Source organism: Vidua chalybeata, chromosome 1 (assembly GCF_026979565.1).
Source record: "Vidua chalybeata isolate OUT-0048 chromosome 1, bVidCha1 merged haplotype, whole genome shotgun sequence".
Lineage (NCBI taxonomy): Eukaryota > Metazoa > Chordata > Aves > Passeriformes > Viduidae > Vidua > Vidua chalybeata.
Window position 1 is genome coordinate 39,615,360 of NC_071530.1, and position 19,359 is coordinate 39,634,718.

General features: G+C 36.4%; 1 protein-coding gene across 5 annotated transcripts in view; it reads right to left on the bottom strand.

The window, feature by feature from the left end:
* Nucleotides 1–3,782: 3,782 nt before the first annotated feature.
* The window catches only part of SLC4A7 (solute carrier family 4 member 7), a 92,209-nt gene continuing 76,632 nt past the window's right edge, over nucleotides 3,783–19,359 (bottom strand). For 2 of the 5 annotated variants that reach the window (XM_053936349.1, XM_053936322.1), the window contains exons 16-25: nucleotides 18,732–18,893; nucleotides 17,677–17,790; nucleotides 17,060–17,221; nucleotides 16,560–16,811; nucleotides 15,302–15,370; nucleotides 14,687–14,860; nucleotides 14,201–14,332; nucleotides 13,333–13,424; nucleotides 11,414–11,521; nucleotides 3,783–8,251 (exon numbers count right to left, since the gene is read on the bottom strand). In XM_053936349.1, the coding sequence (XP_053792324.1) occupies nucleotides 8,170–8,251; nucleotides 11,414–11,521; nucleotides 13,333–13,424; nucleotides 14,201–14,332; nucleotides 14,687–14,860; nucleotides 15,302–15,370; nucleotides 16,560–16,811; nucleotides 17,060–17,221; nucleotides 17,677–17,790; nucleotides 18,732–18,893 (1,347 nt within the window). In that variant the 3' untranslated portion in view covers nucleotides 3,783–8,169. The remainder of the gene's footprint in view (nucleotides 8,252–11,413; nucleotides 11,522–13,332; nucleotides 13,425–14,200; nucleotides 14,333–14,686; nucleotides 14,861–15,301; nucleotides 15,371–16,559; nucleotides 16,812–17,059; nucleotides 17,222–17,676; nucleotides 17,791–18,731; nucleotides 18,894–19,359) is intronic. The other 3 variants (XR_008429547.1, XM_053936340.1, XM_053936329.1) reach the window with 3 other exon arrangements.

Consider the following 19,359-nt stretch of genomic DNA (forward strand, 5'->3'; position numbering starts at 1 on the left):
GCGGCCTGTAAGCCCAGCTCATCCATGTCTAGTCTTTTAAACAAGCCTTTATCCTAGCACAGGGAATCATTGATCTGGATCCACAAGAAACTTCTCTGCTCTCTTCCATGCCTCTGCTCAAGAAGGTTATTAAAAAATGCCCCAGATCACTTCTGTGGCACCAGTTATTACCATGGAGTGAATATAAACAGGATTTGTCTTACCACTCAGCAGACCAAACTACTGAGTGCAGTAGTTTTGAATGCAGTTTGCTCAAAGCATTTATTTCCTTTGCTTCAAGCACGTTAAAAGTTAAGAGAAGCCATGTACATTGCTAAGCATTAAGAATCCTCAGGAGTAAGAATTTCCATGTATTATTTCAGTGATATTCTTACATCATCTCCCCAGTACCTTGTCCATTTGGAATATTACTGAGGCATGATACAATAAGCACCTCACATTCGCACTTGCAAACTTGCAAATTGTCTACTTGACCATGAGTATGTGCGCACAAAGAACAGATTTCAACCAATTAAAGAACAACCAAACCACATACAAATAACTTGTTCATGAGCAAACAGAGTTAAACCTTAAAATTTTTAGCATCCTGTGAAATCCTTGGATTAACTCTCCAAACCACAAGCAGCAGGATTCCCCGTATGGCTATGATTTAATCCAGAACTGTTAGGTCTTTGTGATTATTTAGAACATTTTACAACTGTCAACCAACCTTACTTTAGGGCTGCCATTCCACTTTTAATGCTGCCTTGGTAAAGATGAAATAGAATAACAGACGACAAATATTTTAAAGGTTTGTTGCCATTACAGATCTAAAAGTCCCTGTGCAAAATAGAACCTGACAAACATCAAGCCACATTCCCCTCACTGCTGCTGAGACTAAAGGGACACTGGTCACTCAAGGATACAGCACTCCCCTAGCTCTGAGGACTCACCCTGAGGTTACCTTTCTATTTCCCAGAGGCCAACAAGTCAGCACAGGTCAGGAAGCCCTTCAAGAAAGAGGCCAGCTCTGGCCACAAACTGACCCTGCACTGACCTCTTTAGTCGGTCAGCCAGCATTATCTCAGATGCACAGCTCACTGGATTGGGAAACCTGATTCAGGCTACAAATAATCACTCCTACTTTAGCCCTGATTGCCTTGTCTCCAAAGTACTTCTACTGTACAAGGGCAGGGACAACATGCAGAGAGGAGGATTTATCCATGCAGCTTAGAATGTTATGCCCTTCACATTGCTACTAGAGATTAGACTAATTAATTAACAGACAGCTGCCAGTGAAAATGGCCTTCCACATTCCTTCCCTTCCCCTTCCACCAGTAATTCTTCTCTACTTCTTCAGCTGATCTGACCCAAACCCGAGCCAGTTTAGAGAGCTAAACACACAGAAAACAATACACTCCATTTATATTGTTACCTTCCTACCAATTTAGGTCACTGTTACAGTGGCCTGATGAGTGCCCCTGCTGACAGCGCAGGAATGCTCAGGTGTAAATTCAGGGAGAAGAGCAGGGAAGTAGCCAATTATTAGGTATAGGTAGGTATATTAGCACCATGAGTGAGGGGTAGACAAACAGAAACAACTCAATTTTCCTTCTATCAGCCAGAAACCTGAGAGAAAGCAAACATTAATATTCCCTTACCTCCAGTTATTTGACTTTCTTGAAGTCACTGAGTAAGTTCCCACCCCACGTTTCTTCTTTACTCGTGGCAGCAGAAATTTCCATGGATTCCATGGAGCCAGGCTATTCACTGTCCTCATAACTATCCCCCTGCTATGACACCAGCCATGAGGAATGTGTAAGGAACACACCAAACAACACTCACTAGTTGTGCCAGATAAAAACTGACAACTCTTTTAAAAGAACAGAGGCAAATTGAAAGAAAAATGCCTTTACAGCACAGTCTCAATTCCATTTAAGACAATGAAATTAGAGCAATAGTAATGCATTCATTTTAACTGGGGATAATTACATTTAATTAGTTATGTTGATTTAATTACTTAGGAAGAGAGATGCATTCTGACAGCACTGGAATGCAGGATAGGACAAGAAATGCTCCAAGAACCCCGTCAGAAATGAAAGCATCCACGTGATGAAAAACAGGAGACAAAGGAATTACCCCAGACTTGATCTGTGGCCCAGTCTAGTATCTGTCCCAGATGACATAACCACATAAGCTTCAGAAGGTAAAAACAAGCCCCAAAACAAGCAAAACCACAAAGAAGTGTTGGAGGATGAATCTACCCTCACTGACTACAGTGTAATGGTCCCTTCAACACGAGAAGATGTCTCACATGCCTTATAATCTTTATTAGCAATAACTAGCGGATATGGATAGTTTGTAAGCCAACTAGTTTCTAGATTTTCCCTTGAACTCCTTTCTTAATCACTGCAGTGACTGAATTCCACTGTCTAATCATACACAGGATAACAGGCTTAAGGTGGATAAAGAAGCAGTAGATATGGTGGCTTTAGTAAGACTTTTGATGCTGTTGCTGGATAGGAATGTATCTAATACCCTATCTAATACTATAAGCTGGGTCAGATGAAGGTCAGGTGAAAATTCACTCCCTATAAGAGCAATTAGAAATACATTATTGTTAAAACAGAAATGGATTTCAAACTAAGGAAGCATCAAAGGTGATGAAAAATTCTCAAAAGGTACTTTTCCTTATCCAGTCTGGTGGGAATAAAGGGACTTCTGGCCCTCTTGTTCTCAAAGAGCATGGCAGTCATAATAGATCCTCACCAGGGATAGCCTGTGTCTAGGAAATTGTATTGAAGAACCCACACAGACAATGTTTGAAGAATATTTCTTTAATTCTATTAAATGAATCAATACAGAAATCTATGTGTTTGCTACACACAAAAACTTCCACATGCATACATGTGTCTCAATCTTTCTTTGGAGATTCTCTAAAGGCTAACAAGGGATCACTGCTGTTTTGGGATTGTTTGTCTTTCGCTTTTTTCCTTTTTGTTTTCCCTGTGTACCACCTCATTCCATAAATGGCCAGGCCTATTCTCAGATTGCTGGGTCCACCAAATGTCAGTCTCTTGGTTAATTTCCAGAGTGTAACTTTCCTCTGTAGAGTTTGCCTAAATCCATCTTGTTAAACAGCAGTTCATATATGTAAGGAGAAAAAAAAAAAAAAAAAAAAAAAAAAAAAAAGAGAGAGAGGGAAAACAAAAGGGGATTTCTGAGGTCTAGTGAGCAGCTCAGTTCAGTAGCAGCTCGAGCATAACACCAGCTCTTTGAAGCTCATCCTCTCCACTCTCACTACCAAGTAGACCTTTATAGGGAATTAGACCGCCATTCCTTAGAGCCTCTGGGAATCACGAGATTGTTAAATGCCTACTGAAAGCGCAGAGCTGGTGAAGGAGCAGGGCTGTGGAGCACGTCATTAAGTGGAACGGGAGGAGGATGGGGATACTGCATCGCCTTCCCTCTCCTTGACGGCACTCGCCCGTCCCTAAGCTTGCGTGGCCCTGCCTTCCCCTCCCTCCCTCCCGCTCCCCGCCGAGCCACGGCGGCTCCCCCGCCCCGCCCCCTCCCGGGCCCGGCTGCGGCGGCGCTCGCTCGGCCAGGACGGGACGCCTCGGCCAATCGCCTCCCCTCTTCTTGGCCAGCCGGCCAATCGCGAGCCGCCGTGCTGCGCAGTGCCGAGGCTCCCTGGCACCGCTTCCGCCCGGCGTCGTTGCCATGGGCACGGGGAAGCCCCGGCCCGGCCCGCCCCCAGCACCCCCGGGCGCGGGGGGCAAAGAAAACAGAAGCGGCTCGAATGGAGTCCAGGAGATTGTTTATTGCTTTTACCAACTTTCTGAAACGTTACAAAAGATCGTTTTATTCTAGCAGTAATTAAAACAACACAAAGGCTGAATCACATTAAAGACAAGTCAGAGTTGTGTTTTCTGTATAAATTGGATATTGATTCTACAGTTGGAATAATGTTTTCATTTGCTTTGGATTTGGTTATAAAGTAAGAAAACGTCACTGTAATTAGAAAAGCGGTCATAAAAAATTCGAACCATACAGTATGTAATCACATTTCAAATAAAGAATATTAAAATCAAAACTGCAGTTCAGCCGCAAAAGCCGAACCTGGAAGACACCTTTGCACAGGAGCATCAGCAACAATAGAAAGGAAAATACTAGAAATGATGTGTCTTTCCAATAAAATCATTTAGAAAAGTATCGATTATCAAACTCATTCATTATTCCAAATAAATGTCAACAGATACTAAATTCAATATGAAAGTGTCTTTAGGCAAAGTTCAATGCCAACTACAAAGTCCTATAAGTTTTCACTAAAAACATTATAAAATAAAATTGACAAACTTACTGAGCAATTTGCTTTATTTATAGCACTACACTTATGCTGACTCAAAGCTGTGTGCATCTATAGTCTTAAAATTTGCCATAAAATAAATTACTGTTGGTATAAACAAAGTATTTCCTACATTTTACTGTACTTGATAATTTTGTCCTAGATGAGTAATTAAAACATTACTAATCATAAGAAAGCAAAAAGACAACTAAGCTGCTGTGGTGCTCGCTTGACAGATTGCATTTGTGAACTGAGAGTCAAGAACCATTCACTTTATGATTTCCAGAACCTATGTACAAGACAAACCCTTCAGAGCAGTGCAGGCTCTGCGACGTGACACCCATTTGGTACAGAAATATTTTACAGCCTGTCGAACCTGCCTTTGCGAAGGGCATGAATTAGGAAGTGACCGTATGAAGACAGAGATGCAGGTGAAGCAAATGATAACTTACGGGAGAACTTGCATTAAATGAAGAAAAAATGGCCAAGATACTTGGTTGAAAAAGATCCCAAAGCCATTAGGGCACCAAGTTCTACCCTGATGGGTTTTATGATGACAAACTTGGCAATTTGGAACATTTCACAGAACAACTGTATAAAATATGTTATAGCTGCAAAATTAATGTACGAGGAAATTGTTGTTTACTTGGGCATATGTAAACAGAATGAAAAACATGTCACTGTAATACATATGAAAATGGTAAAGAGTTTTCTAGAATATAATTTAAACACAAAACTGCATTTTAAGTGATACATTTTAGATGATAATTTAAATGGAGTGGTCAAAATTAAGACCTACATTTCATGTAAACATTAATATTTATAAATAAATTAGAAAAAAAAAAGGAAAAAAGGAAAAAGAAGGGGGGAGGGAAAAAAAAAAAAAAAAGAGTAAAAAAAGAGGGACTTCCTGAGGTGGCTCTGCAGCCAGGTACACAGTAGCACTAAACTCCATTCCAGGAAACCAAGGCATCTACAAAAAGTGCAGGGTTGTTTAATTTTCCTCTAGCTGTTGGAATGGAAATCCATTGGCGTAGTTTTACAGGGCTTAAGCCCTATGAAAAAAAAATAAAAATCAGTGCACAGCATTTGTCACTGCTCTTTTGCATCCATTAAGGCAAAACATACATCTCCATACAATAAACTACATCCTTAGCTGTTTTATTTTAATACTATGTGTGATTTTAAAGCAGAGAAGGTGTAAAATGAGCACTGAATCACTTAACCATACATTAGCAACAGGGATTTATGCACTTAATACCAGATCTTCTGTTCATATGGGAAGGAAGTGCAAGTATAACTATTGCCCAAGAACACTGGAACTAAAGGTCACTGTAAACTGGTTTGCCAAGTCATGGTATTTCTGGCACTGATTAAAATATCTACAACAATTTAATAAATACTGTGATTAGACTTGTGGGGCTTTGGTTTTGTTTCCTTTCAACATTACTCAAAATATACCCACTTCCTGTAATATTGACCAAAACGTAACCTTTCTGAAGGAGAAATCAAATACAAGGTGTGCAGCACCATGGAACCCTGACTTCCAGCATTAAAGAGTTAGAAATCCAAGAGGCTTCTAGTAATTTTTTGGGTCTTTGGAAACTGTTGCAGAACTGTAAACAGGAAGCGTAAAATACTATTGAGAGGATAGAAGTACTGTATTGTGGATGATGCTACATAAAATGCTCAAAATATCTCTTCACTCCTTGATTCAGAGCAAGAGGTACTTAGTAGTCAACTACTGACGTGCAGATGGGTGTTGTTTGGGGTTTTTTTAAATAATGTAGAAAGTTTGGAGAAACCATCCGATGTAGTTTCGTTGTTATCTCAGTTTGATCAGAGGGAAACCATGGGTTATTTTCTGAAAGAGCACGAAGTCAAACTAAGGCACAAGCTACACTATTATCTAAGAATGCAGGTCATTACACAATATTGGTCAAAGTGGTAATGCAGACCTCTCTTGCTTTGCCCCTGACCTGAGCCTGTTATGACAGTTTGGATACCATTATTCGTATTGCTGTACACTATGATGTCCTTTCTTTAAACTGTCTTCTCAGAATTCAGTTAAATGAAAAAAGGAAAAAAAAAAAAGTTAAATAATTGCATTACATATAAAGGGAACAGTAACAGTCCATGTAATGTAAATACTATTTTTAAATGTTTCTATTTATTCCCACTGATTGCTTTATTTTTGTAATATACAATTACCTTCTCTACAGGTGACACTTGGCTGAAGAGCACCAAAATTCCACCTCAAGTAGTATTTTCAGATAAAGTCTGCCCTCCTCCAGAATCAGCTCCTTTTGCAATTGTTGAGAATTTTATCACTTGGTCCATGGTAAAACTCCCAACTCTGCCAAAAGCAGAATTAAGCGAACAGCATCTTCTAGTATTAAATGAGCACAGATTCTAATTAAAGCCATTGTAATGCATCCAGAAAGGGCTAGTGGCAATTCAGAATGTAAAAAGAGAATGTTGGAAACTAAAGCCAAAAAAACTAAGGCATAAGGCAAAAAAATATTAAGAATGGAAACTGCGCAGGTAAGTGATCAAGATTTTCATTTATATATAAAATTCTCATTATTTCAAATATTATAATGCTAAAAACTAGAACTTGAAAATGTAAGTACATTTTCTGACTGCATCTTTATCAGTGGAGTCCCCAAAAAATCCCACTTACTTTAATAAATGAATATTTATTTTTTTTCAATTCATCTTACATGATAGAAATTTATACTAATTAAAATAAATAATGTGTTTAAAAATAAGTTGGTGTGCTACCATATATGCCCTTTACAATGGAGAGGATCAGAACTGTACATACAAATACCACAAGCAATTAGTAATCCATAAAATAATACTGATCATAAACCTATTCCAGAATTGAGCTACAACTAATTTAATCAAATACACATTAAATTTAAAAATTTATTAACCAAGAAATATATTTGATGAAGATATGAAATACTCTAAAATCTTCAAGCTGAGTAAATCAGACACTGAAAATCTCTGGGAAAAATGTAAGCAAAACAGGAAGAAAAAAATTCAAGAGTACTGACGTGGTAAGTACTTATAATTTCCTATAGACCAATTGCTGCCTGTAAATCCAATTTATATTGTGTAAACATGGAGTGTCCAGAATGGCAAATACTGACTTGGGACTGTAACTACCATTACTGCACTCATACTGCTACTGGACAATAATGAAAACAACAGAATTTAAAAAAACCAAAGAAAGCAGCACACCAGGGTATTTAGATACATTTTAAGGCTTAACTAACCACCTGACTTAGGGCTCTAGTCCACTCCTGTACAGAAGGAGAGACAGAAACCAAAAAAACACTAGCATGGAGTGGAGACATAAAACACAGTAGTTCTTGTCAACAGCACATTAATATTTGTTCTATGAAACCACAAAAAGAGTATACCCTGCAAAAACAAGCACTAATTGCCTGCATGGAAAACAAAACTTCTGTAGCACACATTATAAACAGAGGTATTGCAAAATTTTAAGCAATGTGGATCAGTAATCATCAGCAAAAGCTGATGTAACTTTTATGCACATATTGATTATTGAAAATAATAAGCATTCATTACAGTCTTCCTATTTAAAAATGAAAATAAAATTTCCAATAAAATAAATAGCTGAAGTGTGATTACCATTCATCTTATTTGCTGGGAAAATCTTCGCATTATGGAAGCATATCTACAGTGCCCTAAACAATGGCAGAAATTAAATATATGTTGCTCCTTAAACTGGAAATCACACTTCCATGGTATAATAACCTACAGTGATATATATACACACACAAATACACACAATTCCCATTGGTTCTATTCTATAAAGATGTTTCAGCATCCACATATCTCACAACAGGTGAATTTTCCACTTCTATTTTCACACTTTCTGGTTTTTCAGGGCTGTTTGAAAACAAAGAAGAAAATGTAAAGTCTGGCCCACTTTAATTAAATTTCAAATGTTTTATACTTCAAAATGAACAGAGAAAGTATTTACATAAGGATGCTTTTATGATGAGGCATTTCTATTACATTTTAGTAATTGTTAAATAATATTCACAGGAACAGTACAAACTTAAAAGAGTGAAAACACCAATACCTCATTCATAAATACCATATCCAATTCCACTGCTTTTATTGATTTGAAACTGTTCATGTAAAACATCTTTAAAAACAAACAAGCCAGCCCCCAACACAGCCTGCAAAACTGTCTAGAGGTAAAAATACTCAAAAATACATAAGAAGCAATATTACTGTATGTCTTTATTCTTGGGCAGGGAAACCATCTGTTCACAAGAATGGGAGGACATTTCAGTCTGTACAAAAGGGGAATACATACTTCCAACAACAGCAGAGGACAGTAAGAAACTTGTTTAAGTGTCCATTCAAGTGAAGCAGAAGACCCTAAAGACAACCTGAACACCTGGCACCTGAACAACTGACACTCTTAGGGACCCAGACCCCGAGTAGTGCCTGACTGAAGGACAATAAGGAATGTCCCAAGGTAGTTGGAAGTCAGTAGAAGATGAAATGGAACAGCATAAGAGGAGGGTGATTTTCAGAAGAGATGACACATTTGTAGAGTTACTCTTTAAGGAAAAAATATACTAGAAATTCATGCAAAGAGAAAAATTCTGGATCTCCTTAGAAGATACGAGTGTGCTGGGACTCCACAGTACAAACTACAATAGATGGTTGAGGTAGAAAGAAAAGGCAATTGGGATCAATTCAGAAAAAGCAAAAAAATTACATATTTCTCTTTTTAAAAATATATTATTTTTAATAAAGCATGCCAAACCACACAATATGTTACCTGGAATTACAAAAGACATGCCTCCTTCAAACTGCATTAGTATTTGAATATAAATCTGAAAATAGCAGTGCCTATAGAACCATTTTCACCATAGCACTGCATGTCTGTCTGTACCACCAGATGAAGACAGTTATGCAGAAAAATCTTAATAGAACTCAAATTAGTAATTTACTAGAAATTACTTTTGAATGACCAATAGTGACACTTCTGAATCTCAACAGGATGCAAAGAAAGTATATCAAATAACTAAAAACAGCAACCAATTCAGTTGAGCTCAGGAAGTCTGTCTTTCAAGATTTTCAAGATTAATGCAATATCAGATTGCCTGTTAAAAAGCTGGTTTCTGGCACCAGTGGTTTATTGTTTTCCATTTGTAGTTTTAGTAAGTTCCCTACCAAGATGAATTTTTTTACTGTACTAAGCTCAAGCAGGGTATGTTACAGAATCAAAGGGAAATGTCTTATAGCAAAACATAATGAATAGATGGAATAATGAATACAAGGCTAAGCACAACAAAAAACACTGCAAACTAGTTAGAAGCCTGATTTGCTAGTATTGCATATAATTCCATACTAACTTAGCCTACTCAGGAAACAGGAAAGTGAGAGATGAAATTGTACTAAATTAGAATTGCCTGAAAACCAAATCTAAACATTTAAATTCTTCTGGAAAAAGAAATACAGGCCTGTATCTCTTCAAGAGTTATATGCCCAATGGCTATCAGACAATGCACTAGATTCATCCACAAATTCTGTAATGGGCTTCTTCTATGAATTTAGCAAGAAAGAAAAAAACTGATTAAATAAGGAGGGTATACTGACACACATAGTCTCTTATCTCTTTGTCTTCTTGATGGTCTCGCTCATGTGGTATACAAGTTTTTGAAATGTTTAATTAAATGCGTGTTTAACATTTTAAAAATGTTTAAACAATACAGCCTAGACATTCACTGGAAATGGTACCTGCACTGATGAGTCTTTTAAGTTTTTCCTCTTACAATACACCTCAAACCTCTTTCTCTGTCTCCTTTGCCCCTGGCTGACCTGCTGTCTGGCCAAAACGGTGTATTTGCTTCCTCGTTTGGAGCAATGCATGTGGTGAACAGACAGATGGTATACAAGTGCTAGGTCACTACTAGTGCTTCCAACAGTACCTGAGATGGCTTGGACAGAGCCATGAACAGAGTAGGAATGCTCCAGCCTTGGACAGAGTATGAACACTCCCTCCTCACTACAAACACTTTCACTGAGATGTAATTTTATACAAAACCTGACAATTTTGTATCTCTCAAATATGTCTTTCTCTGACAGGATTGGCTGAAAAGGATCAACCAATAGAAGATGCATTCGATAGACAACAGAATTGCTTAGGTTTAATTTTCTGAGGAAGGCATGCCCATTCTCCTTTTCCTACATAAAAACTACAAAACAATAGCTGCATGGATTATGAGCAGTCCACAGATACCAGTCCCTAAAAATTACAGGCCCTTGAAGAAGTTGGGGATATTCTGGACAAATACTCATGTCTTGGCTTGCTTCTCTAGATAGATTCAGCCAGACAGGGAAGAAATTAGGAGAGAATGCCAGAATGATTCGTCACACTCAGACTTTGGTCTTTGATGGGGAGCTCACAGAGAAGAAAGGATACTGGCCAGCATAGAAGATGCCTGTCAGCTTACAGGGAATGTTCACAGCACTGAGGACTCATGATCTGTCCATGTATTTCATTCAATTATATTTCATGTTCAGTGAAGACAGTATATGAGACAGAATTAATTTTTAGATATTAATAATGAGTTGATGAAAAGCAATCCAAGCAATGCACTCACCCACAAAAACAGGGCAGATCCTAGGGCAGTACAAAGCAACAACAAAAGTGCTGGACTTACAAATTCTCAGTGGAATTTGTATTACTGAGCATCAAACCACTCCCAAGCTCATGTACACTCTAGTATTTAGAAACCCTAAGCTCATCAGAGTAATAAACACTTGCACTAAGGAAATAAATAGTAATTTAAAAATTACTATTTAAAATAATACATTAATAAAATAGTAATAAAATAATTCCTTGTAGAAACAGATAAACTTCAGAGAAAAGAGGAAGAATTAAGCTCAAATTCAAGTTTTTCTAAAGTAAGAAGGGAGTAACTCAGATTTATAAACCACATTTTTTTCAGATATTGTTCAATAAATACAAGTACAGCTGCTAAACACAAGATAATAGTTAGAAAAGGCGTGAGTAATTATAGCTACCTCAGGTTAGCTCTCGTTACTTTGGCATTCTCAGTACTCATGGCAAGAGCCTTCCACTGTGCAGTTTTGGCCATTTCGTCTGATATGTTTACAACTGAGGGATCAATGCTAAAGAACAAACATACTTTCTGGTTAGTATTCAATTCCTTGCAACACTATTATACTTACTGTCACTCATCATTTACATCAGTTGTGCCTTCTTTCAATATTTACACAGCCACAAGTTGAGCTAATCTCTTAAAAGTATACTTCAACAAAAACCTGAAAATTTAACCCACTAGCACTACCATAATTACATAGCATCTCAAAACAGGTTTTCACATAGATACCAGTAAGATATTGAGTACACTTGAGAGGTAACCCATACCTAAGTTCAGAAAATTATTTTGCACGCCCAGAAATAATGAATTGAATCACACTGTTGTGCTAAAGCTTTCACTAATCAGTTACTTTAAGTGGCTTCTAGGAAATAATCAAGGGCAAAAGAGCAAAGGTTAATAAAATTTCAAAAATTCAAGTGAGATTTGAAACTGTTAAAAAACTAGAAATTCCAACTGTCTTGACAGATAAGTGGGTTTTTTTCCTCAAAAGTTTTATTAGATATTTTGCAAGGTTCTTTTGCCAGACCACCTGTCTCCCAAGTGCTGCAGAAGATAAGTTTATCCTCACAGATGGTAAGCTTTTGAAGCTGATTTCCATTTTTGTTCTTCACACAGTTACATGTACAGCAGACTCAGGTGTTGCCTGTTGCCTGCTTTCTGTTCTGTTACATATTTAAGCTTCAGAATCTACCCCAAGTCATCTGTAAGTTTTTCAAATGGCAGAAAAAACTTTCAAAGCCATTTTTCCTCAGGGATCCCCACACAACATATAATGCAGCAGAACACATACAAAATACACAGTTGATGAAGTCACAGCTCTACTGTGAGAGCAATTAGTAACACAATTGGTTTTGTTTTTTTAAAAGGTTTAGCATTTTCATTCGGGTTGCTTAAGTCTGATTAAGCCTGCTCTCAGAATAGACAACAGCACTCAGGAGAAGTAGCTGTCTAATCCAAATTTCTGTCTGTTCCCAACTCACATCAGGGCATACCTGGTACTACCCTAGATCCATAGGAAGGCAAATTTTTAACCTAGGAAGCCCTTAATATTAAAGAGGAAAAGAAAAACCTGTAAACTATTTATCTGTCTCACCTTAAAGCTGAGTTGAACAGCTGAGAATACCTGACAACTCAGCTAAATACAACCCCAGTAAGGTAGACACCGACTGAGACAAAATGCCTACCAAAGCTGAAAGAATTTCCATGACTGAAATTCCAGTACTTCCTTTTCTGGAAGAAAATCCATTCGTACATTAATGTTCAGAAAATCACATTTTAAAGTAAAAATGGCTGCCTGTAAAACGGGTTTTTTGTACCACAGAAATTATGACTTTAGCCTTTGCTTAGATAAACCAAGTAATTACACACTTAGATTTCTTCTGAAAATCCCAAGTGGCTGGCAAACACATGGCTCAACTGATGCTATTAGTTGCTTAATGCTCAGTATTTCATGCACAGTAGCACACAAATATTCCATCGAAACTGACCAAGGATGCTTCTTCACCTTTAGTACAGCTGGTCAAAATTGAGTCATCTGATCTGTTCAAGATGGTAATGTAAATTTATAAATATAAATTAAGATGAAGTTTTAAAGAACAGTGCAATACAAAAATACTAATGTAGCACCATGAGATAGATCTTCATATTTCCTAAACATGGCTAAGTTACCAGCTTGGGGAAAAAATTATTTCAACTCATACACAACCAACTTAATATAAAGCAGATACCTATAAATATATAAAGCAAATTACAGGCTTGATATAAAGCAAATTACAGGCTCTGATAAAAGAACTTTTAAACAGACACATTGTTTTATACCTGTATTTCAGGGTTTTTACAGGAAAATCCAGATTTGCTTCTCCATATGCAAGGTGTACACTGTCATTTTCTGAAAATATTCTCTCTGCTTCCTGTAAATTCCAAGTAAGATGTTTGTAAAATTACTCACATAGCATAAACCACAGCAGTATCTGAAGTTATTCAAGTTATATGACAGGTATTTCCATAGGGGTAAAAGGCACTTCCATGTCGGTACTGCAGTTGAATACAGGAGACAGAGCTTATGATCTTTCCTCTTAGAAGTGTTTTATTAAGGCAGGGGGCATGGGAGACTCCATTAAATACTACCAGCTTCACAAGGAATTCATCCAGGTGCCAGGTGGTGTACAGCAAGGCAGGACTTTTATGGAGAAGTTCCAGAAGCTGTTATTATTTTATTACTAGTAACTAGCAGTTGCACTAAATGACAGCTCCACAAACACACGTGAGCAAAATGTCCCTGATATTATGAACACTTTTGTGACTAATTTAAGCAGAATAAAGAAATCCTACTCCACCACTTCCCTCTCCTTTGTCTCTTTCTCTCCATTTTCTTTCCTTCTAATTTGATGAAAGACAAAAAACCCCAACATTTTTGTACTAACAACTACCTCTTTCCACTTTGTTTGAAAATTTTGATCACAAATAAGAATCATAGTTTGTAAAAGCAAAATTGAAACAGTGAATTAATTCCTTAACCACGAGTAACTGTTCCTCTAGTAAAGAATTTAATCTCATTAGTGAAGAATTTCAAAATGTGTTATCTAGTATATAAGGCCATATGCTCAGGTCACATAAAATTCTTTTATTGCTTTAAGTATTTCCTAGAAATTCACAACATGCTCCATTTGATTGTTTTCACACTTACTTCTTTCTCTTTTATCTTTTCATCATCTTCTCTCTTCTTTTTACTTTCTGGCATAAGATCATCAAGCCAGCTAAGCTCTTTTTTGGTGAAACAAAAATCCATGAGCTTGCGAACGAACCCTAATGCTAGAACCTGAAGGAAATCACAAAGTACTATTGAACTATTCAAATGAACAAAAATGCACACACACTTTCAGTACACTCAGAATCTGTAACTGAAGCCCTTTTTTCTAGTACTAGATGTTATCTTACTGCAAAGGTAAATCATTTGCACTTTCAATAGCCATTCACAACTGAATTGCTTGTTTTCAAGAATGAGAAGTCTTGTTTCAAACGGGAACAGCTTGTACTACAGGAGCTTTTTGTTTCTTGCCCACTCCCTTCTTTCTTAGAGGCAGCAAACATCTTCTGAAGAGACCCTGAATAATACATGCTGTTTAAAAAATTACTGTACAAAAATTATTAACTGGCAAACCAGAAAACTCACCATCATAGGGAAACCAACAGCAGCTGCAGAGGCTTTGATCACCCACAACAGAACTAGACAAGTGAGCTGAATAACTGTAAAGATATGGACCTTCCAGAGTGGCACATAACGTAGGTAAATCAGGTCAGGTTGATGTTTGGCAGGCATTCCAAATAGTTTTATACGGTCAAAAAACTGCATGGAAAATAAAATCATTCTTCAGTTATTATTTTTTGCCTCGCCAGAAGTAAAAACATCGTTTTTAGGAGACTACAGAAATGTAAGATAATCCCAAATTAAATACTAATGAAAGACAGTGAACGTTCAAGGGGGTGGAACTGGGGGCTGTTTTGCGCGGGTTGTCACCCACCCCCACTAATAATAAAAAATTCCAGAATATTTCAGAAAACTTGTTCCTTAGCTACACTATTGAAAGAATAAATTAAAAAGAACTGACAAGTGAAGACATAATATTGTAAGAACAAATACCTAAACATGATACTCAGGAAATTATCCTACGTGCTATTCAGACAATATGGAACAACTTTATTGTGGCTCACATAATGCAGGGTGTTACGGTTTCCTTTTCATTCAGTGTTAAACAAAAGCAAACTGCTCGTTAAAATTAGACTTTACCTGAATGCCTTTTAATGAAGATACTCCCATGTAAAGAAAGACACCATATAAAACTGGCATTGGAATAAACTGGGGAGGAAAAAACACCCATACTTAAAAGTGGAATCAACATGACATAAGAGAGCAGTACATATCAGTGACAGGCACAGACCAAGTTATTTTTTACTTTTATATTTTACTTAAGTGAAAATAATCAAGTTACTTTTTGATTCTCATTATTCACATTATACAGCTGAGCTCTTGGTAACTTTTTAATAAGAGACTGTCAAATCTGAATACTGTTTTTTAGTAACTGCTATGGCCTTATTTTCAGACCCTTACATTCTTTAATGGACATATAAATGGTCAACTATTTAAAATTTATAATACATAACTACTTATTAAACTACAGCTGCATATTTACAGGATTATTATTTCCCATTATCTAAATTTGAGAAGCTATATTTCTTATGAAATTACTTCAGATCTGTCTTTGTTTAAACAGACTTTTACAAAGTTCTTTAGAAATATCAGCAGTTATGCAATATCTACATTTCTGGCAAGAAAAATATGTTTTTTTTCGTTTCTCCTTTTAACTACTGGATTTGAAACAACAAAGTAGAAGTTGAACAAATTTTAGTAAATCTGAGCAAAACCCAACTGAATTAAGTAATTTTCTTCCAACAGAGTCATTGAAAGGTCACTAAGGATATAAATTAAGATATTGAAGTGTAATCTGATGCTACAACACAACCTGCAAAATCACCATTACACTGTGATGATGCACAAAATAATCTTGGCATTCTAAAAATCAAATTAAGTTTAGTAAACAAGAAACAAGAAAAACAAGAAGTGAAAAATGTTATTTCTCCCTTTTAAAGCAATGTTTCTGTTCCTTCTGCTACACTCTATTACTTCTGCTCAAGTAACTTTACTTTTTTATCACACTCCTTTTCCTCTCTTCATTTAAACATTCAAATAAAAACTGCAGTTTTTAGGTAAATGAACTCAAGAATCTAAAAAGAGCTGGCAAGAAAATCACATAACACAGGAAAAGGTTGCTTTCTTCACTACTCACTACATTCCTAGCTCTCTCAGATTTCATTTTCTTGCATCCTTCCATATTGTTTCTATTCAATTAACATCTGTTGCTAGAAAAGCAATTTGAGAATGAATCCAGGCATATCTTACTTAACATAACTGAACTTTCTCACATTATTAAATGCTAAATCACAACATCAAAACACAAAGTAAATATTTTGGGAAAACTCTCTTTTACCTTTAACACAGAGGTCATGGACACTGACATCCCCATCAGCACAAAAATCATCAATCCTGTCACTCGCTGCTCCCGGATTCCCAAAAACTTTGGTTGTTCTCCTGGTGCTGAGCATTCAGATTCTACTTTCAGGCTGTTAACATGACTTATAGACAGGACAGTTGCAGCAACATACCACGGTAAGCCCATGATAGAACATATTCCCAACATAATACCAACCATGAGCAGATCAAGATGATAACCACAGCCTTTCTGTAAAATTAAGCAAATAAATAACTTGAAAAACTTTCTAATTATATGATCATATTTCAAACTCAGCAGATGAATAACCTACAACTACAAAAGTCAGATACTTTGAGAGTATGCACAAAATTATATTTGTTCTTGATTAGTTTATTTATATCTAGCAGCTGATGGTCATTTCACAAATTTGCAGAATGAATCTGATTTTAAGTAAGCTGACTTGCACATCATTAGACTTCCATAAAAATTACTTCTACCTTCAGTTTATGCTCTTTCCTGTTTATAATAACGGCTGTTATTTGTTGATCCATGAAAATGAGAATGGTACAGAGTAAAGCAGGAACAGCAGCAATCAAGAGTGTCCACCAAGGATTGCCTCCAAGAGGATCAATGAACCATCCTCGGTCTTTTCGAGTGGGCTGAAAAAAAAAAAAAACAAAAACAACCCATCAACAATGAGAATTAAATGACTAAATAGAATGCAGATTTTATAACTACAAACAATTTAAATGAACAACAGATCAGTCTCTTAAGTCTATGTTTAGGTTTTTTCCCAACGGCTTTGACCAAAAGACTGATTTAGCTGTTACAGGTGAACATGACATTTATATGGAAAAAATTAAAACAAATCCATTCAATTACTTAATTTTGTACATTTGCACAAAAGAATGCTTCCCTTTCAGTAATAATATAAAACATAATTTCTCCTGTTAGATGAGACAAACATCCAAAACACAGAAAGAGAAACTACTTGATCAACTACATTGTAATCAGAAAGGAGAAATTTTTGTTTCTCTACAACTCGATTGTTCTTCTGTTCATAAAACTGCAATAATTTTAAAAGTTATGTTTTTCAAAAAGTGTTGTTTCTTACTTCAAACTTCTCTGGAACCTGAAGCTTAGGAGAAGGTACTCCTACAAGATAGTCAATCAAAACCATGATTACTATGGTCAGAAATACTGCAAAGTCGCTGATGGTGGAACGCACCTGTAAAGAACAGACTTGCGTTAAGTCTTGCTTTTTTACTATTATAATTTGCATGTGTAGAAAGACGATTTTCTCCCTTATTAAAAGTGAAGTTTATTTCTATTATGCCACACCACTGAACATTATCTATTTTTTTCTTGATACTTTAAAATTTAAGCTGTCTGCCCGCATAATATGAAGTTGCAGAAGACAAGTATTCTATACAGCTGTTCACTCATTTAAAAGTGATCTATTGCAAGAGGCAAATTACTTTAAATAACTCCATCAATCTTCCTTCTCCCCTCAATCCCATTAGGAGGCTTAGCCATCACAGCTAGTCCCTGGTACCTTAGGTCAGCAATATTCATACATTTCATGTTTTAATCCATAGGAGGCAGGTAATTTGCAATACTTTCATATTATCAAAGATAACTTTCTTAAACATTAGGAAGACATAACAGGGATGAGCTGAGGTTATAGCAGATCTAAGCACTTCATTTTGCCTAGCAGAAGTTACATAAATCAGTTTAAAAAGAATAATAACATTAACATCTATTAGAAATAGTACTCCCCTGAGGAACCACTCAAAACCCAATAGACATCAGTAGTTTAGGGAAAGTAATTAATTGTTTTGTATGGCTAGGTGAGGAAAAGAGCAGCAATATTGTCTCTACTAATGATACCTGGCAATACTGACTCATGTGGGGAGATGGACTGCTTAGGTCTTTCAAAGTTTAGAATATTTTGTTTTAACTCTACAAAAATACAGAATAAGCACCAAATTTTCTGCAGATGATTTCTTTCCTCAGATATTCTAAATTTTGTAATTATTAGCTGAATTTTGGGTTTTAATTTCCTTTCGTGTCTTAAAATAAATCTCTCTAGACAGAATTCAACTCCATTAAATTATACCAAGGTTTATTTTACAAGGTAACAGTAGTCTAGTCTCTAATCAGGATTACCTTAGTTGGGAAATAGCGTTTGGTCTTGAATTTCTTAAGGAAAGAGGAGAGGAAAAATGTTGCGAAAAATAGTATGACAGACCAGAAGAGAACATCTGGAATATATGGTCCATGATGGCCACAAGCTGATCCACGAAATACACCATGATATTCTAAACATTCCTGCAAAGAGAAAAGCTCTTCATATGTCTATGTTTTATTAATTCTGTACATTCAACCAAGCTTCCAACTTTTCTACATAAACACATTTGAGAAAGTTCGTAATTCCAAAAAGGAGGTTTCTTCCTTCATCACTACCTCACCCTGAAAAAGCCAGACATGTGTGCTGTCTGTTCCAGAAAAGCCACAGTAGCCACCACTGATTATTTCAAAATGCTGGGAGATGCCCAAGAAGAAACTTCTTCACAGTTGCATTACATCTATTCTGTTTTTCAAAGCACTGAAAGATTGCCCGGGAAAAGCAGAATATCCAACATCAACCTTAAGCTAACAAACATAAAAAAGGATCTCCTCATTTTCTCCTATCTCTGACTTTGTTTTGCTCAGTTAAGGGAAAAAACATAGTCTTAAAAAATAAGATTATCCAAATCATAAGAAAAAGTTTCTAACAAAGTAGGAAAGCATCATA